At 32.3% G+C, this 22,074-nt stretch overlaps 1 protein-coding gene across 2 annotated transcripts in view; it reads left to right on the forward strand.

Moving 5' to 3' along the window:
- Positions 1-22,074, forward strand: part of EYS (EGF-like photoreceptor maintenance factor) — a 1,786,799-nt gene that overhangs the window by 497,048 nt on the left and 1,267,677 nt on the right. For both annotated transcript variants that reach the window (XM_078001263.1, XM_078001264.1), the window contains exon 11: positions 1,486-1,607. In XM_078001263.1, coding sequence (XP_077857389.1) covers positions 1,486-1,607 — 122 coding nt within the window. The remainder of the gene's footprint in view (positions 1-1,485; positions 1,608-22,074) is intronic.

The following is a 22,074-nucleotide window of genomic DNA, read 5'->3' on the forward strand; positions in this document are numbered from 1 at the left end:
TATCCAATTTAGTTCTCTAGGTTCTCTTCTGGCACTTAGTCCATTGAGTGATTTTTATTCCAGAACAAAGTATTAGAAACACGTTCCTTGTCTGTATTAATCTATGTTAGAAACACATTTATTGACAATAAAAGCATGCTTTTATCTTTTTAACAGTCTGTTTCCAGATACTTTGTTTGTTCAAAGTTACCTTTTGTTGTCTTTTGCCTTTAATGTAATTTATAATTTGTCTTCATAGAACATGTAACATCAAGGCTGAAAGTTAATTTGACTCGTTGTTTGTTACTTGTCAGAACACATCAGTATCCAAACTTAAATAATAACCATAAGTGTAATTTTAAATATTGTTATGATTGATGACACTCCACAATGTCTTAATTATATATTGTATAATATGTGGTTTTAATTTGTTAAAATACAAAATACCATGTGTAACACAGAAAGAAGCACAGACTGACATCATTTTATCACATTAATTCATTTACAAATACATCTGTTTATTTATTAATAATTTGTAGTCAATGACAGGTTAAAAACTAGGTACTAGATAAAAAAAAAGAAAGTACAACAGAAGTAAAATCCTGTCTAAGGAGCTGCCTATTCTTGTGTATTTCACTAGTCTCTTGTGGATGTCTATGACATATGCTGTACAAAACATGGCTGCAGAAATCTAGAAGCTAGATAAATTTCTTACGGTGCATTAAAAATTTTGTTGCCACTGAAGACCTAAGCAATTAATGAGAGTAATAGCAAGTACATTCACAGAGGCGTAATGGCAGTATAGATTTCATGGTAAATCTCAGGGATAATGAAGAACTTAGGGACTGACTGTAAGTAGTTATAAATTGGTGCCTGCTCCAACTGCAATTCATACTGTCACTACTTCCTTGAGAGGCTTCAGACACCATTCTTTTTCATCATTAATGGTAAAATGAAGAACAAATTTTGATCATTATTTTAAAAAGATTTTGATGAAACGTGAAAGCTCTTTTTAACTAAGACTTAAGTAAGTAGCTCATTATCAACTTCGAGATCACAATGCACTTTACATAGAACTTTAACAACTGAACAGTTAAGGTCTTGTTTATTAAACCTAAAACAACTTGGGAAGATTAAATGATACAAGAGTAACCTATTTATCATATATATTGAATACTGCCAAAAACAAGAGAGAGCAAATAAAATTGCATATTTTCATTGTTGCTTTGCAAACTGTTACCAAATGTCCATTGTAATTGTTCTTATTTCAACTAATTGAAGTTTCATTTATTTATTTATTTATTTTTATTAAGTTAAATAGAACTGAGTAAGATGGTTATTTAGAAAATACTATAGAGGACTATGTAATAGATTAAATATGATAATTCACACTTTATTTGGTTAAAAGCAAAATATATAAGTGATTATAGAATTTTAGACTAATTATCTTTACCTGTACTGAGGTTAAAGGAATGTTAAGAGTTTTCTCTTTTCTGTTGTTTCCAGTGGTTGATGGCTTTTCCTGCTTATGCAATCCAGGCTATGTTGGAACAAGATGTGAACAGAACATTGATAACTGCATCCTGAATGCCTTTGAGCACAATTCTACCTACAAAGATCTGCATCTCGTTAGTATCCACTGGTCTTTTATATACCTAAATGTGGACTAATATAATTTAACCCCTACCTACAAATAGAGTGAGCTTTTGCCTGTGTGTTAGGTTAGTATATATATTACATATGCTTACTTCTCAAGATTAGAAAACAGAAACTCAGGCAATATACATATATATTTTTTAATGTAGTAAAACATGTTCTATTCTCCACTCTATACAGTTTGGCTTAACTGTTATATAACAAATAGTTCACTTATTGTATTCACAACTTGTAGCAATATTGAATTTGTATAAAATATCAGAAATTATTCTGAAAGGCACTGTGTGAGTCTTACAGCTGCCTATTTTTATCTAACTCATGGTATTACATTCACACATATATTTCATTATCATTATCTTAAATTTCACTCTGACCTCCATCTCATATAACATATTTCTAGTTTCCTTCACTCATCGGTTGGTGCTGTCCCTTCAGTACATATTCATTTGTCACTGCCTTTGTCACAAGCATGTTCCATTCTGCCTTAAACGATCTGTGACACGGTTGGCAATTGATTTGGGATCCCCTCCAGCTCCTCATTTCTCAGAAAGCCTGACATAAAAAATATCTACTCAAGGTGGACTCACTCATTGACTGGCTTCAGAAAATAAAGAGCATACAACACAATGCTGTTTGTGCTACAATACTAATCCAGGCTTATAGTTTATTACTTAACAACAGAACTGATATTTGCAAGAGGACTATACTTGTTGAAGTTAGAAAACAAAGCTTTGAAAGTAAACCTTTGAAAAGTCAAAATATGGTTTCAGTCAACACCTATTTTGACTATCAGTGAACTGACATTTTTTTTTTTATAATAAAAGGAACATTTGTGGCAAACTGATTTTTCCCACAAGGACTGCAGATACCTAAAGGAATAACTGTAACTCACATTTAGGTATCCATGAACAGAAACAGAGTTGCTCCAGAGGTTGTCTAGCCACTTTTCAGGTATTTGTGGCTGTCTGGATGCTTGGTCTTTGTCCATGTCACATGATTTATGTAAGGCAGTCATGTTAATCACATCCCATTCTTGTGGATTCCTTTAGAAATGGACATGCGACACTACGTTGGTCTCTGAGGTCTAAGGCAGTCATGTTAATCACATCCCACTATTGGGGATTCCTTTAGAAATGGACATGTGATACTATGCTGGTCTCTGAGGCAAGGGAGGCACTCTTTCTGAGGAAAGATTTCCTCACCTGCTCTTAGAATGTAAGTAAGAAGTACACATGACCTCTCCTATACCTTCTAACATCTAGATTTATGTAGTTACTGTTACCATTTTGAGATCCTAAAGCAAGATGGGGGTGTAGTCAATTAGACTATCACTATTAACCATTTAAATAATAATATAATAAACTATTAGTCTATTATTAGTGAGTACCCTGAAAACAGCAGATCTTAGAGATAGAACAAATCTGATCTGTGATCAACTGTTGAATTCTTGACTGAACTTCTCAGGTTGCCTGTCCAACCTCTGGACCTAATATATTTGATCCTTATGGCCTCTTATTTAATATTGCTTAAATCAGAGTTCCTTTTACTTGCAGGTAAATCGTCTAATGTACACATCCATAATGTAATTAAGCTCTTTTTTTAGGCTGTGATTTTGGCAGTAACTTCAGCAATAATATGAGTTTATTACAGAAGAAAGAACCCCATACCTGTAATCATAAGAGTTCACTTCTAGACCTGACACTGCCACAAATATTCTGTGGGACACTAAGCTAGTCATTTGACAAGTCAAGGAGTACTAGTATAGATGCTGCCTTATACCAAATAACAGAACTTCCAAGTATATTATTGTCTCATTTATCTATTTTATGAATTGCCACTAAAAAGCTATTCCAACTAACTTTAGTATCAGCTTAAAATCTTGACTCCTATTTCCAGAAATTATGATAATAAGAATATGGGGTAGGGGGGAAGCAGAAAGAAACAGGTTGAAGAAGAGATAAAGTTCTCATCTTATTAACTGGTTTAAATATATTTTAACATAAGGAAACTGTTGAAATTATCTAACTCCTAACTGTAAGTCATATATCAACTTCAAGAACAGAAATGTCATCGTACTGGTGATATCCTTCCAAGAAAAGGTGTTATGAAGACCACAGATTGCTTAAAATATTAAAGTTCAAAGCATTTCATAACTTTCAGATATTGTGTCTGGGGCCTAAAGACTACCCTCAGGTTTGATAATGTACAAGAAGAACTGAGAAAAACTTCTTTACTTCTTGCTAGGGCTTATTACAATAAAAGTTACAGATTAAAATTAGCAAAGGGAAAGACACATAAGATAAAGTCTAAGAGAAAGCAGGTACAATCTTCCAGGTGTTATTCTCCCATTGGAGTTACATGAAAGTACTTGAAATATTTTCACAGAATGTAGGGCAACCTATATAAAGTGTAACCAACCAAGGAAGCTCACATAAGCCTTGTTGTCTATGGTTTTCCTTGTAGGTCAGTCATGATGACATGAAGCACCTGCGTAACTGACCTTAGCTAATCAGTCTCCAGCTCCTGCAGGCGCCAAGCTGATGCAGCATGGCCCAAAGCCCCAGGCATATAAAAAAAGGGCTGCCAGCATAAATCACATCTAATTAGCATAAACTATTTGGCACAGCTCAAGGTCTCAGGTATCAAAGACGTTATTATCCGTCAGGATATTCCAAATTCAGAGGTTATCTCCCAGGAACCAGTAAAGGGCCGGTCCCTTCAATGGAATATATATAGGCTTGAGCCCTCAATTTTGAGTTAACACTTTCTTGCACAAATTTCTTGTTAAATATTACCTTTTTGTGTATGAATAAATAGTATATTATTGGAAAACAATGCATGCTATAATAATAAAACAAAAATAGTACAAAGATATTAAGTCATATAAAAAGAGCCAAAACTCATATTTTTAAGACAAAGCCTGGAATGGACATCATACATAATTTTTTGAGTTTCATATTTACTTGCTTTTAGTAACTCATTGGTAAAAGAAAATCCATAAAATGCTGAAGCATTTGAATTGGAAGATAAAATTAGAAGGGCACAGAGTTGGATTTTTCTGCAGAATATTTAATACTCTTAAAAAACAGGAAGATGATCTATTTAATCTATAAAACATTCGCATTTGCCTAAAGAGTCACTGACCTGATTGTTGTATGAGCCAGACCGTCCAGATCAACCCAGGCAATCCCACTGACATGTGGCTTGCATCTTCTTTGAACCTGGCACGTGTATAGCTTCAAATTAACATTTTTATATTTACAGCATTTTCTTTTGATTACATTGCAGCATCATGATGTTGAATTTAGATGAAAAGCAGAAAATAAGAAGACTTCAAATCCACAGTAGGAAATGATTTGTAACAATGAGCCAGTTTTCTTCTTTTCCTTTCTTTATGGTTCAGTAAATCTAAGAAAACAATAGGAGGAAAAAAAATAATCTTTTGAATGTCTAGCATATAATATAATACAAATGTTAAGAATGTGTATAGTAAGACCTATTCCCTAGTGCAACTTTCTTAGGTATATTTGAGAATAACTATTTCTTTGTGGTTATTTAAATATGTATGATCAAATTAATCTAGTATTTCCCCCTCTCATTTTAGTTTTGTTTTCCTCTGTATCTTACATGAATAATGAATGCTTAATTTTAATAACATCAGAGGAAGCAAAAATAGTGCAGTAGAACTAATGTGGAAAGAACAACTCTGCAATATATAAATATACATACATATATATAAATATCACACACACACACATACATGTATACTACAGGTTTAACTTTCTCCCCAAACATTCAGATGCAAAGACAAACTGAATTTATATGTGTTCTAAAAAAAAAATAAAACTACCTTTACCTTCATCCACCATATGGTTGAAAATCCGTGTCAGTTATTTGAGAGTTGCTCATTTCCTTCCCTTGGGATTCGAGTAAACCCTAGGGGTAGATCAATCCAGAATTAATGGGGAACAGCCATTGCTATACGGTTCATCTTGGCTCCTACTAAAATGCCTATATGGTATCTCCATTCTCCTTTCAAAAATATATTAATCTGTGAAATGGTTTCAATCCTTGCCTACCAAATGTGGCTCCCAGGACCTTCTCTATACCCTTGCCTTCAAGGGCATGATGCTTAGCTAATCGGTGGTCAGGTTCCAGTTGTGTCATCAGTATACCAAGTTGGAGCCACAAAAACCTCTAGGTTCTGTTCTCTCTCCAGAAATACAAACTCCCCATCAGTGCAGAATCAATCCAACTGTACTCTGTCCAAATACTAAAGCCTTCATTTCTTTCATACCCTCCTTCTCCATAAAGATTTGCTTAATCACATTTGTTGGAAATTAACACAGAAAATCTGACTCATATCAGAGCTTCAAAGTTCCAGAATTCTCAAAACACAAAGAGCCATCTAAATATGCCTAGAGAAAGGAAAAATTCAATTTTCGTAGCAAAAAAAAAAAAAAAAAAAAAGAGAGAGAGAGAGAACAGCACATTTAGTTCTAATTAATTTATTAGATTAGACATTTTAATTTATCAGTTTCTTCCATAAAATGTAGTAGCTGGACTCAGTTGTTCCAAAACAGGGAGTTGCTTTTGAAAAGACACATGCTTAAAATTCTGATTCAGATGGTGGGTCCAGGCATCTATATAATTTATAATGCCTTGTGATTTTGATATGTACTTCTATTTGAAAATCTTTGAACTAGTTATCTAGATAGCACTTTCTAGCTCTAAATTTCTGTGATATTCTGAGTAAAGCACAAAGATTTCTATTTCATGTACACTGATAATTCACAATTTATTTATCTCCTTAAAAAAGAAATAATGGATGATCTGAAAAATCTGGAAAATGGTAAAACTGATTTATCCTCTCTGTTTTTAGCAGCATATTTCATGGCATCTTTCTTTCACAAGTACTATTTTCTTGTGGATTCCTCCATCTGTTTTAATGTTTTTGTCTTTAATACAAAAGGAATAAAATCTATTTTTTCTATTCCAATCCTTTTGTAAGGGAGATAATAATATATGGTTTTCTACTCACTATTGTAATAACTTAGTGAAGTGTTAGTCTCCCTATGTATTGACATTTACTAATCAGAAAATCCATACATGAAATTATACCTTCTCTTAGAGGCTGGATATAATGTTTCAAATCAGTATGAGAGTATTAAAAACATTTGATGACTGATTAATTATAATGATATCCAAAAGGTTCACTTAAGTCTGTTGATTACATCTCTTGTTGCAGCATCATCAGTAGTTATTATGCAGCCAAAACTTGAACTAAACCTTGATGTATTAGCTAACTTCCAAATCTATTGTTAAAAGAGGCACTACAGTGACTAGGTAACAGAAAATCAAGCTTTTTGGTCATGCCCATTGTAAATAGCCTGCTATGTTTATATAGAATAAAATCTGCCTACAATTTATTACTCAGATCTCTACTTTTTATTATACTGATCTTCCCTTTAAGAATTTATTGAGCATAATTTAATGTTACATTTATAACTATAGTTAACTATGATAGGGGTCAGCTTTCTATCATTTCTACAATAAACTCGATTATGGAATTATTTTCCCTGTATGATATAAGACTAAAATAGAAGTTAAGTTCACTCATCTAATGACCTGTATAATTATCTTAATATGTTCTCCCTCAATTGTCAGTTTTAATCATAGTTACTATGCCTATCTGAAGCAACCTCATTTCTTCTCTTTTAAACTACTGTTTTGAACTTATGATGGCTCTGAAACTGATGATTAAATTTATCAGGATTACATGCAAAATAAAAGCAAACAGAACCTGAGAAAAAGACTTGTTGATTCACCTGAGTAAACAAGTATGTGAGCTTTAATGCTTTGGACTTCAGAAATCTCCTCTGGAAGCTGAAACGTATTTTCCCTTCTTCCTTATTCCAAGATTCATTACAGAGAGAGAGGTTTACAGATGGCTGAATTTTGAGGTTTAAGAAATCCATGAAGCAGTATTGAATTTTATAAATAATATGTGAGGACATAACAGATCACTGAGAGGAATTTTCCATTTTCAGATTTTCTAACAAAAGTCAGCACTTTCCCAGAAATTATCTAGCTTAAAAATGATTTAGAACTGATTGAATACTATTTCCATTTCCAATATTAGCCAAAGTACATAAAGAAATGTATTTATTTTGAAAGAATTATGAGACAAATTAAGCTTATTTCAAAACAAATACTGCACTTTACCATTATTACTTGTGATATTTGCATAACTATAAATGGGACTCATCTCTGAACTTCAAAATTTATTTCTGAGAAATCAATCAATAGTTACATTCTACAGTAATTCCACTTTTTTTCCTGGAAAACCTTTATATGCCATTTATATAGATACCATTTTTAATCAGTTGACCATATAAAAATTGGTTCTAAAAACTGCTATGTTGTGTACATTGTGTTCATATCATGTATTTAAGGGCATCATAGAGCCATAAAATCACACTTTCTTTCAGAACAGATTGATTTTAGCAATTTATTAACTTAATAGCTTTTAAAAGGTAGTAGATCCTTTATTTCGATCAGTAAATAACTCCATTGTGTTCTAAGTCTGTTTATTTCTAACCACCTCATTTGTCTGCATGAATTTTATTAAAAGTAAAAAATAGGACATTTAAGATTTGGCAGTTGATAGATACATGTGTAAACAAGCATATGTGCAAGTATGCATGTACATTTGTGTGTACCTACACAAAAAAGAGAATATGTGTATCTCTCTTCTTTAGTGTTCTGCCAACCATCCTATGATAAATAGAGTATAACACTTTTCTAAAATCAAGTTCTTGAGCTGAAACCAGTTATTTCCTACAATAAACCAGCCTTGGTTATAGTGTGTGTGTGAGTGTGTGTGTGTGTGTGTGTGTATGAAATACATATTCTATATTATATTTTTATATTTATAAGAAAAGAAATAAAATATTTATATATAAGAAATATGTAATCTATAAAATGTCATGTATAAAAATATTTTTATACATTGCATACTTCTTAAGTATAAACTATATATGATATAGTATAACATAATATAAAATTTTATATTACATGTTTCTCATATATATTATAATATTATATATATATAGTATATATATTACAGCAAGCCAGTAAAGAGCCTCTTTCTGTAAATTGATGAAGAACATTGATTTGAACTGATAGAGAATGATCTATGGCATCATCTTGACTACAGTAGGGTTAAATTTTGTAGTGTGCTCTTTAAAACCAAAAGTCTGCTTATAGAAGTGAAGAGGGCCTTTGGGATAGATAACTTTGGCCTCACTAGCTGTGTTACCTTGAACAAGTCATTTAACCTTTCTAAGCCTCAGTCAGTTTTAATAACAACATATTAATAGCAGGTACTCTGTGGAATTGTTACACAAATTAAATGTAAAATGCTTCATGTATTTTGCTTTATGTTAAATCTATAACATAATTTCTGTCCCATACAAGGCATTAATAGATACATACCATGTTTTATGATGATTATAATGATTTAACCATGGTACAGATAGTGTTTGTCTGAGTTGAGCTAAAGCTCTTACATTGATTTGCCAAGCCAGGGTATTTTACTCAAGGGTATGGAAGTGAGCTATAATTCAGTCACTTCTGTGTTAAAAATAATTTCTTTACTGATCATGGGTTTCTATGTTAATGTATTTTCATATCAAATAATAGTATATAAGCTTATATTTTTACATAAAAACTTTGAAGAAGGTACAAAATAAAATACCTATTATGAAGACTGCTTACTCTTAATATTTTACCAGGATTTAATTATTTATTTTAACCACTAATGTCAATTCTCTGAAGATGAGGTTATGCTTTATAATATTTAAAAAAATTATATCCTCAAGGCTGAGTTATGACAATGCCTGAAACACTGCAGATTGCTGAGAGAGAGAGAGAGGAGAGAGAGAGAAAGGAAAGAGGGAGAGAAGGAGGGAAGGAGGAAGGAAAAAAGAAAGGAAGGAAAGAAGAATTGAATGGTCAGTTGTTTACCTATATCTCTTTAACTTTTTTGGGATTTTCTCATAGAGTAAGAAACTCGCAGGTCTATGCCCAGATTCCAGAGATTTCCCAGATGCTGATAGCATTTGTTTGACATGATATCAGATGCTGAGGCTCTTGGGCCACCTTTTAAGGCTTGCTGTGAGATTGCTACATTTCTGCTGAAATGCTCTGCATCTGATAGACACAAAGCAAAACACCTCAGCTTGATCTGTCTCTCTCTTCAGGTATCAAGCCTTTAATCTGGCTAAGCCCACGTAAATCTTATCAGTGGCACAGCCTTTTAGGTCAGTTTCCCTGGTTTAAGTCGCTGGTCTTTTTTTGCCCTCTCAGAGCAAGAAAATCTCTCTTCCTGTAGCTGCTGTGCTTAAAAGACTAAGACCAAAACTTTGCCCTACATTCTTTAAAAAAGCCTGAAACAAAAACTCGAAAGAGACCAATGGGATTGCTGTGGATATAAATGTGGATGACTATATTAAATATCATGTTAAACATAATATATTTAATACAATAAGTATATTAAATATAACACTATATTAAACACAAGTGTATTAAATATGAAAATGAATTTACACATACATGTGAGTTTAGAGTGTTATTACCAATTCTATGATTTTTAAAATCATTATTAATATATACAATCAAGGACTAGTTTGTTTTTCAGAACATATAAATCCCACTTTGTTCTGAGGTGTGTCTTTCCACGATGTCTTTTATAGTTCACTCGTATATCATAGAAGATACATTTCACAGAGAAAAATGTAATGTTCATAGAAGTGAAGCAAGTTTCACAAAGAGACACGACGGGAATGTACAGCACGGGTCATGCCTCCCCCAACATTCCCTTTCTGTCTTACATATGCTGTACCTCTGAAAGGATCAGACCTTGAGTTCAGCTGCCCACAGGACTCACAAAACTAGGAAGGACGAGGATTCCAAGAGCAAATCAGTATTTCAGAGTCTCTACAATACCCCAGAATCACCTGTGCCAGTTATAAACTGCATGCATATTTGGGATTCCCCCTTTGGGGGTTCTGATTTAGTGAATAGAAGGTGAGGTTGAGACTCTGTGTTTTAATATCCTCCGCAGAGAATTCAGTTGCAGAGCCATAGTGCATAAGTATTGGACTGTGCACAGCCACAGTGATTTATGTTTCTAAGCATTTTATACTCAGCATTCTGCATCCAGCCAATGCTCATCTGCATGGAAGCTTGCACTGAGAGGTGTAGCAAGAACCTGATGATTCAGAAAATGGTCTACTAAGAGCCACACAGATTGAAATATAAGTAAAACTACTTGTGGCCAAAATAACTAGAGTTGAAAGGAATTTAGAACTAGAATTCTAAATATATTGACAATAAAACATAACAAAATCCCAAACTTTTGAAATCTTTTTCTAAGAATATAGACCTCTGGTCACTTCTCCCAAATAGTATCAATACTGCACTTTCGCATCAGAAAGGTGATGTTCTAATGGAAAGAGAGAGTACTCTTTTCTTAAGGTTTGCCAATTCAATTAGCCTAATCAACAGATTTCTGTCATTTGCCACCAAAGTTTTTCTTTAGGCTTCAATATAATAAAATTGAATAGACAAATCAACAACTACACTAGAATTTTTGGTCTGAGTTTATATATGTATCTCCTGAGACAAACTAAACACATTTCTAAAATACATCAATTTTAACTAAAACTAAAATTTAAAATTAATACTATAAAATGGTGAAGAAATATAATGTGCAAAACATTTTGAATTTACTGTGTATTTGTCTAACTGTAATTTGGCCCTTACAATTGTTTCTAAAAGGAGACAATTGGATGAATGAAAGATGTAATACACTCAAACAAAAAGTAAAAACAAACCATAGTAAGTGTTATTATAATTTTTGTGTAGATATCTGGGAAACATTGCAGGAAACACCATGAAGTATTAGTAAAAAATAAAATTCATAGGACTGTCTTTACAGTATACATCTTAAAGGATCTTCCAATAATTCAAGGCAGTCAAGTTAAAATTGTGAAATAAAGTGAATTTATTGTGTACTGCCTTTTCATTCACCTTGCTGTGAATGATATTTATACAATAGAGATAGGAATTTGTGTCATTTACATATGTGTATATTTTATTTGCTACATTAGATGAAAATTATAGAAAAAATATAGATGTAGCAAAGGAAATGAAATAAGATTTCCTTGAATAATAAGCCTGTCACCTTCTGATAAATGTTTTTCTTTTTTTCTCTACATTCTTTTTAAATCATTATTCTTTTCTTATAATGAAAATAAAGGTATACTTTAATTCCTTTGTGGATGGGAACATAGGCTTGCAAAACCCTTTATTTGCTTGAATATTGAGAAATAGAATAAACAGGTTTAAAAAAGTTATCCGATGTAGAGTCTTCCATATGATAATGATAAATCAAAACTTGTTCTCAGTAAAAATTGAGATATGAGTATGGATTGCACTGTAATAGAACATAGCTGGATTCTGGAAAACGTGGTAAGTAGAAGGAACTGAGGAGAGGAGACTGCTGGACAGTTGTGGCAGAACAGGCATATATCTAAAGAGCTGGGTCCGACTTCCGCAGTTAGTTTTTATACAAATCTTCTGAACCCTCTTTTAAACATATGTATTCTACACTTGCTCTGGAATATAAATTTAGTCTAAGATTGCCAGATTCAGCAAACAAAAATACAGATATCCAAATATTGCATGGGGCATACTTGTAGTAAAATAATCCATTTTTATCTGAAACTCGTATTAATTGTGTCCAATAGTTTGTCTAATAACCCTAATTAAATCAGACTTTATTTTAAAGATATTTATTTTTCAATCACTGTATGACTGTTATGATATTCTTATCTTTTTGTAAAAAAGGTTTTTTAAATTTTTAGACCTCACTTACAGTTTGACTTAATTTCAATAAAAGAAGATAAAATTGTTCTAAGTGAATTCTTCTAGAGCAGCTTAGAATATGGAGTTGAGCAAAATATCATAGAGGAGGAAGAATAAAATAAAGAAGGCATTACTCCCTCATTGTCTAGACTGACAATTTAGCTAAACAAATAATGACATTGCCTGAGGTACTTCTTGATAGGCTTAATTAGTCAGATTCTCAAATAATTTGCTACTTCTCATTATTCATTCAACTGACAAATTCTCTTTTTGTTACTTGAGTTCAAAAAGAAGAAATTACAGCCCTAAGCAAAGTCATAACATTTGTATTGGTTAAGACCTTTCACAGGCTTGTGGAAATATTTTGACAAAAATGGTCTTCAGTGGCATCTGCTTTTGTTTTCAGGGATGACATGAGATTGCATTGGTTCAATTGCTACAACCAGGACCTATTCATATAAGGCTTGTCCTACATCTGCATATTTATAAAATAGGAGCTAATTATTAAATATTTACAAAAGATTATACCAGAAAATTAATATATATTATGTCAAGAAAATTAATATACCCCAATAGGTATTCATTGCCTTATTTTCAGCAAGTGTTTTAGATTGTCTGAATGTTAAAAAGAGGTTTATTTGTACTTTGTTAAAGGGAGGCAGAATCTCAAAAATCCTTGAAAGTCAATAATTTCCAGAAGCTAAGAAAGAAACTTTTATTTCTGTTACAAGAAACTGATTTTGCTACAATAAGACTGCTGGAGGGATGGATGAGAATAAAACCTGTATCATATCAGAGAAAGAAGTTCACTAAGAAGATATGTCCCTGGCTGCACTGTAAGGCAGAGGGAGATCAGTTGTCTTTATTGGGTAGGACATATTACAAACCCATCATAAATAAATTTACAATTTAAAATAGTCTCTTCTATCAATAATGTATAGCTAGCTAATTCTTTCATATTTTCAAATGATGTCATTGTCTTGTTTTGCTTGTACACCAAAATTGATTACAGAGCATTGAACTTCCTTTTTTAATTCTGTACATAATTATTTAATAACATTTACAAATCTGAGTGAAAAATTAATACATGTTCTTTTGTAGACAGTTTAGAAAGATACAGAAAAATACGATTTTTTTAAAAGCCATTTCAAATCTTATTACCAAGACAGTCATTATCAATATATCCTTCTTCACAAAAATGTTGCAGAAAATATTATCATATATCTTTTAGTTTTCAGTTGATAGTTTGGTAACCTGTCACTCCTTTAGAAGAAAAGCCATCCATCCAGTGGGAGAGTCAGTCTATAAGGGGTCATCTCTGCTTCCACATGATTGGAAGGAAGATGTCAAGGGTAGTTTATCTGGAGGCCCAGAGACTATATCTGACCTCAGAAGTCCAGCTTGCGTTTCATTAGTTGGTCTACAATGTTTTAAGTTTGAATCATTTTTCAAAATTTAATAATGGACAAATTTCATCACATAAAAATCAGGATTTTCATTTTCTTTTGAATAATCAGATCTCCTAATTCCAGATGGGATTCTAATACAAACAGGATTCCTGGGGTTGAGTAGTCTCTACCTACTTTAGACAGCGCTCTACTTTGCTGCTTCCTCAGTTTACTAAATACAGATGCTCTACGCCAGGTGTTTAAGAGCTTGGTGTTTAAATGCTACAAAGTCACGAAAACTGGTGCCAAAGACTGGTCTTCCTTAGACTCATGGTTTTATCACTTTTCTGTTAAAGAATAGAGTACAAGAGATTATCTCATTATGTTTAAAACAGGGAGAAATAACCAAAAAATTGAGTCTTAAAACTTAGCAAAAAAATAAATTACCAAGAAAATGTTCATCACCTGTTGGAAAATCAGCATATCTACTTCACAGTAACCTCATTAACACACACTAGTACAACAGAAGTAAAAAGCAGGAAGAATCCTTAAATGGGCTTTATAATAGTATCCAAATATCTTTAAATAATGATTTAAATTATAATAGTTTTTAAAAATATTATGTTGGAAGCATCATTATTTTTCAGTAGAAACATCAAAGTATAAGTTGTGTGTGTGTGGTGGGGGGGATACTGGTTGTATAGACTCAAATGAGTGAAGCTGTATATATTTATTATCTATCTATTTATCCTGACACAAATAGCTCATAGGCTTTCTCATTTCTTACATTCACCCTGAAATATGAGTAGATTAATTGACATAATGTGGTTATCTATCTTTTTAATGTTTTCACTAGATAAGAAGTGCACTCTACTGAGACAAATTCAGTTAATTAAATCACTCTTACTTCATATTGTACCTTATTCTGTTTAGGAAGTGTAGCAATCCTGTTGACATTTTGCCCATAGATGACATCTTTCAAAGCTAATTCCTATTCAGTGGTACTCTGTAAGTAAATCAAAAGATGAAATGTAGTATGAATATCTTCCTAAAATAGAGAATATCAATGTGAAAGAAAAATAAAACTGACATGAAATTCATAATGTTGTAAAATAAGAACCATTTAATCCATGGTATCTATTTATTTAATAGATTTATGCTTGACATCTATTTCTCAGGCATTGACAAGCATCATAAGGATTTTATTTTCAAAGATTTCTTGTATAGATTTAAATGTTGCTACTGGACAGCTGAAGGGTAAAGATTCTGTACAAATCATATACAAAAATATTATTTTAGAACCATATTTTGGGTTTCACTCAGAAGTTGCCACTTTATTAAGGTTAAGCATAAATACAATTCAACAAAATCAGTTTTTGTTTAAATTATAAACTACATCTTTAAATTTTCAGGTATCTATCAACTCTAAAAAAGGATATAACTACTTTAATTATTAAATTATAATAACATTAAGTGTTTTAAAAGCACTCAAAATCATTTTCAAAGTCATATATATCTATATCGATTGAATCTGTCACTATTAGGAGTCAATTGCAATTGATTCTATGTCCCTATTTAGTCAGACTTCTGCCAACAGTTTTCAAACTTCTTTGATTTTGATCTGCTTTCAATACAATGTTTTGTTCATATATTTCCAAAATATGTATAATTTATAATAATGTGCATGACTGACTCTACTAATAGAAATTATTAAATTAAAAACATACACATAAAATGTAGAATAAAAAGCAACTCAGTAAATAAATGATTTTTAATGTTGCATTGTTTATTAGTAATCTAAAGCATTGGCATATTTAACTTATTATAATTGATTCACGAATATGCTGTAAGTAAATATGCTTTGTCTTCCCTTTTTTTACTTGAATTAATTCTACTACAGTAATTTGAAACTTTGTTTCTAACTTCAATTTGTTTAAATATTTGATTTAAAGGGCTGACCAACATGAAAAAGATACCATGCAGAGATACATAATTAAAAGGGGGAATAGTGTAACATCGATTGTGCTTACTGAATCATTATATTTACATTTGCCACACCCACTAATTAAGCCAATCCTGTAGAGAGAAAGGAAAGATATTAATGCTGGCATGGTTCTCTTTTGATTTCCTTTCTTTTGCTGCAAGTACTGTTGTGGCCTGGTTTTATTGAAATCTAGAGTTGCCTAGTTTAAAAAGGGGACCCTTCCAACAGTGAGGTACTTTCATATGACTGGTTTTTGATTCTTTGGAGACACAGCCACTGGTAACATCTAGCAGTAGTTCTAAGCTTGACCAAACTCTGTATTCCATATTGTCACTTACTACCCCTTCTCCCTCCATTGTGTATCCAATCATTCCTTTCAAACCCAAAGCCAAGGAGCAAACCTCTTGAGAGAAACCCTTTAAAAATGGTCTGCATTTTCTTTTCTTTTCGGATTCCCCTACTAGTGAGGCAGTAAGATAAAATGGTTTAAAATAAAGCAGTTAAGACATTGGATCTGAAACCAGACTACTGTATGAAAATTATGGCTCAACCATGTACAGGCTCTATAATTTTGAGGAAATTACATCATCTTTCTCTGCTTCAGTTACCTGATCAATATGATAAAATATGTGTATAGTAAGAGAAATTATGATTTTTGCAAGGTGATTTGAAGAAGGTAAAAGTTAAGAAGGGCATGTTTGATCTTGCAAGAAATTGAAATGGAGGTGAAAGGTGCCTAGAGTGAAAAAATATGAACAAAAGTATATTTGTTCAGAAAGAAGGTATAGAGGCAGCTGATGGAAGACCTGGTAGGCTATCATAAAAACTTTGATTTTGACTCAGAAAAAAAGGGAAGTCAGTGAAGGAGTTTAAAGAGAAGTATGAGAAAATTTGACTTAAGTTTTAGGTTTTCTTGGATTTCTCTATTATCCTGCATTCTAATTTAGTAGGTTTACATGTTTTTGTTTTTTTTTTTTTTCCTCATGTCAGTTCTTGAAAGCCAGATATGTTTATTATTTATCTCTGAATCTATAAAGCCCAGTATATTGCCTGGATTAAAATCAATGCTCAATAGTTGTGTGATAAAGGAATGAATTGCTCATCCACAGTGACTTTATAATCTAAGGCAAATTCTATAATTATTGATTTATTCATCAAACATTTTCTAAGTGAATTTTACCATCGAATTACAGAAACTCAAATCTGGGCCTCAGTTTTGTTACTTTGTTTTGTTTTTACAATAAGAGCAGTACCTACCTTTAAAGTCTTATTCTCTTTTAAGATATCTAGTTTTAAATTAAGGGTATTGTTAAGCCTCAAGTGTTTTTTGTCTTAACTCACTCAAATGGACCATTTCCAAAGTATTTTTAAATTATATAGAAGATGACAAACCACATCCCAACTGTTAAAGTCTTAGGCCTGGTGAGAAATCATTAGTTATAAAACTAGAATGTATCCTCTCATTTAGTTTGACATTGCTAATGATTTTAAACATATTCTTCCTTTGATATTCTTATATTGTCTCATGCATAAAACCTAACAAAGCATATACAACATATAAACCTACATCATTCTTCAATATGAAGAAGATAGGAACACAAAGTATATGTATTAATGTAGCTACATTAAAACAATGATATTAGCTAATATCAGACATGCCATAATATAAATTCAGCTGATAATTATAGAAATATGCATTTAATAATTCATGTTTCATTAATGTACAATAAATATACAGCACTTAAAAATATATTTATTGTGGCATTCTGGAGAATTATCTTCAGGCTATGGACTAATTTAAAATATCATCAGGCCGGGCGCGGTGGCTCAAGCCTGTAATCCCAGCACTTTGGGAGGCCGAGACGGGCGGATCACGAGGTCAGGAGATCGAGACCATCCTGGGTAACACAGTGAAACCCCATCTCTACTAAAAATACAAAAACTTAGCCGGGCGAGGTGGCAGGCGCCTGTAGTCCCAGCTACTCGGGAGGCTGAGGCAGGAGAATGGCGTGAACCGGGAGGCGGAGCTTGCAGTGAGCTGAGATCCGGCCACTGCACTCCAGCCTGGGTGACGGAGCGAGACTCCGTCTCAAAAAAAAAAAAAAAAAAAAAAAAAAAAAAAAAAAAAAAATCATCAATCTTATCACATATTTGGGTCCATTTCATAAAACCAGCCATATATTCTGTTCATGACCTAGATTTAACTTGATTCCTCTGAAATTTTTCTGTGCTATTTTAATGCCTTAAGGGGCGAAGTAGGATTTAAACTGAGATCATTTCTTCATAATCATTGTACATTACTGTGGCATGTTGAAATAACAATAAAATTTGCTTTGCCATTTTTTGTAGAGAAGGAAAGAAAAATCTTGCAGTACATTTTTTATTATTGCTCAATTCAGAGTAGAAAGTCTTACTGTATTTCTTTCATTTTTTTTCTTTCATTTTCTTAAAAAAAAAAAAAAGCAATAGAAGACTAAAAGGATGTCACTTATTCTACAGAAAGGAGTTTCTATTATACACCATCACATGGGACAAAGAGTTTTGTAGTGCCTCCAAGGATTGTGCATCGTTTACTGTTGTGACATCCCAGAATAATGTTGACTATATTATTTCCTTCATCATCTACTGAAAATAATTTGGCCAACTCACAATAACTTAGTGAGAATTTAAAAAAATATTAATCATGTTGGCTGATTAATGTATACAATAGTATATCTTTTAAAATATCCTTTATTTTTCAGGAGACTACATTACTTAAACAATTCTCTTGCGTAACTAAGAGTCCTTTAATTTTAATAGGAGACTATATCACTTAAACAATTCTCTTGCATAACTAACAATCCTTTATCTTATATATATATACACATATATAAATTATATGTATATATACACATATATAAAATATATTACATATTTTATATATGTGTATATATACGCAAGAACTGTTTTGCTTGACTTTTTAAATCTTGATTCTCATGTGTTATTTATTTTCCTTTATTCCCCTTATCATTTCTTATTCCATTACAGCTATAAATTTATCTACCTGTCAACAACTGATCTTTGCTCTCTCTCCTCATTCTTCACTACAATCAGACGCTTCCAGGGTACAAGTCCTGCTCTAGCTCAAAAGAGACAAAGAAAGTAGTGCAAAGTGTAATTCCCAGTCAGAATTATGCTATTAAATGTAATCAGGAAAGCCATTATGATTCCTCTTTGGGCAGTTAGCTCTGCTTAGGTGAGTTCTGTCAAGTTTCTCATAACCTTGAGATTTATGCAATTAACTAATAATATAATTAATTAGCTGGTACACTAACATAGTTTCGCTTCTGTGTAGGAAAAATTTATTTTCATCTTTTTTTAAGTTCACATTGGTTACTTCATAAAATTGTTAAAATACAGGCATACCTCAAAGATATTGTGGCTTTGGTTCCAGTCTACTGCAATAAAGTGAATAGCAATAAAGTGAGTCATACAATTTTTGGTTTCCTAATGTATCAATTGACTCTTCCTTTCACAAAAGATTTTTCTGTAGCATTGCTGTTTAATAGCATTTCATCCACAATAAAACTTGTTTTAAGTTGAAGTAAATATTCTGAAATCCTGTTACTGTTTTTAAACTGTTTATGTAATATTCTAAATCCTTTTTTGTCATTTCAACAATGTTCATAACATGTTCACCAGAAGTAGATTCCATTTCAAGAAACCACTTTCTTTGCTCATCCATAAGAAACAGTTCCTCATTCACTGAAGTTTGATCACAGTATGGCAGCAATTCAGTCACATATCCAAGCTCCACTTCTAATTCTAGTTCTCATTATTTCCACCACATCAGCAGTTCCATCCTCCACTGAAGTATTGAATCCCTCAAAGTCATCCATGAACATTGGAATAAACTTCTTCCAAACTCCCAAAATTAATGTAGATATTTTGACCTTCGTCCATAAATCCTGAAAATTCTTAATGGCATCTATAATTTTCATTATTTTCCAGAAGTGAGAAAATGTGCAACTTTTCCTTTCACTTGAACGCTTAGAGACCATTGTAGGGTTATTTATTGGCCTCATTTTAATATTGCTGTGTCTCAGGAGACGGGGAAGCTTTAGTAGAGGGAGAGAACTAGAGAACAGCCAGTTGGTGGAGTAGTCAGATGCACACAACATTTATTGTTTAAGTTTGCCATCTCATATGGGTGTGATTAATAGTGCCCCAAAGTAACTTCAATAATAACATAAAAAATTACTGATCACTTATCAACATAACATATATAATAATGAAAACATTTGAAATATTGCGAGAATTAACAAAATGTATCACAGAGAAATGAAGTGTGCACATAATGTTAGAAAAATGGCAGTGATAAGGCTGGGTGCAGTGGTTCATTCCTGTAATCCCAATAATTTGAGTGGTGGAGGTGGGCGGATCATTTGAGATCTGGAGTTCAAGACCAGCCTAGCCAACATGGCAAAATCCCATCTTTATTAAAAATACAAAAATTAGTCAAGCCTGGTGGTGTATGCCTGTAATCCCAGATACTACTAGGGAGGCTGAGGCAGGAGAATCCCATGAACCCAGAATGTGGAGATTGCAGTGAGCTAATATCATGTCAGTGCACTCTAGACTCTGTCTCAAAAACAATAATAAAAAATAATAGTACTGATAATTATATTTGATACAGGATTCCCACAAACCTTTCCTTTGTAAAAAAAAAAAAAAAAAAACTCAATATTTGTGAATTGCAATAAAGTAAGTTATGCCTATAAATTAGTGACAGAAACAGTTCTCTTTTTTCTTGAATGGAGATGAATTTCATGATGTATAATAAATGCTAGATGATAAAAATGGCTGATATGTTTTAAATGTTTATATCCCCTTAAAAATTCATACATTAAAATCCTACCCCTAAAACAATGGTATTAGTAGGTGGAGCATTAGGAAGGTGGTTAGATCATGGAGGCAGAACCCTTATGAATGAGATTAGTGCTTTTATAAAAGAGGGAGTCCTCTCTTTCCTACTTCCATGTAAAGTTACGGTAGAAGGTTTATAACACATGTACACCATGGAATACTACGCAGCAATAAAAAAGGATGAGTTAATGTCCTTTCTAGGGACATAGATGAAGCTGAAAACCATCATTCTGAGCAAACTATCGCAAGGACAGAAAACCAAGCACCACATGTTCTCACTCATAGGTGGGAACTGAACAATGAGAACACTTGGACACAGGGTGGGGAACATCACACACGGGGGCCTATTGTAGGGTGGGAGGAGTGGGGAGGGATGGCATTAAGAGAAATACCTATCGTAAAGGATGAGTTAATGGGTGCAGCACAGCAACATAGCACATGTATACATATGTAACAAACCTGCACGTTGTGCACATGTACCCTAGAACTTAAAGTATAATAAAAAAGAAAAAAAGAGAGAGATAAAAGAAAAAAAAAAAGAAGAAGAAGAAGAAGGTTGGCCACCTATGATTTAGGAAGTAGGCCTCAACAGATACTGAATTTGTCAGCAAACTTGATCTTGGACTTCCCAATTGCCAGAATTATAAGAAGTAAATTTCTGTTGTTTAGAAACCACTTAGTTCATGTTTTTTGTTTGTTTGTTTGTTTGTTTTAATAGCAGTCTGAATAAACCAAACATCACTCTGAATTATAAAATACGCCAATATGTAAAATTATAAGGCATAGCACTTTGAATATTTCTTATTTTATATTCATCACATAGTTATTAATGAATTCTTGAAAGAAATTTTAGCAAAAAAGAGGCTGTTCAATATATTTGAACAACCTAAGTCAAAAAAGAGGCCGCTCAATATATTCGAACAATGTAAAGTTTGATAGCTTCTTTTACTGCCACTTGCTTTTCAGTAATAATTGTATTCTTAGTGCATTTCCTTTACATTTAAAAATGCATATGTATCATAATACATTCATTTAATAAAGTTAGGAAAATATTTTTAGTTGAACTAGTTTATTTTAAAATGTTACTTGAAATTACTGCAGCTCTTTCTCTATAGATATTACTGAAAAGATAGTATAAAATGTTTTATCAAATTAGCTTTTTTTTGTAAAAAAAAAAAAAGCTCTAATCACATAAAATAGGCCTCCAGTTATTAGTATAATATTTAGTTT

The sequence above is a fragment of the Macaca mulatta genome, chromosome 4, assembly GCF_049350105.2.
Source record: "Macaca mulatta isolate MMU2019108-1 chromosome 4, T2T-MMU8v2.0, whole genome shotgun sequence".
Classification (NCBI taxonomy): domain Eukaryota; kingdom Metazoa; phylum Chordata; class Mammalia; order Primates; family Cercopithecidae; genus Macaca; species Macaca mulatta.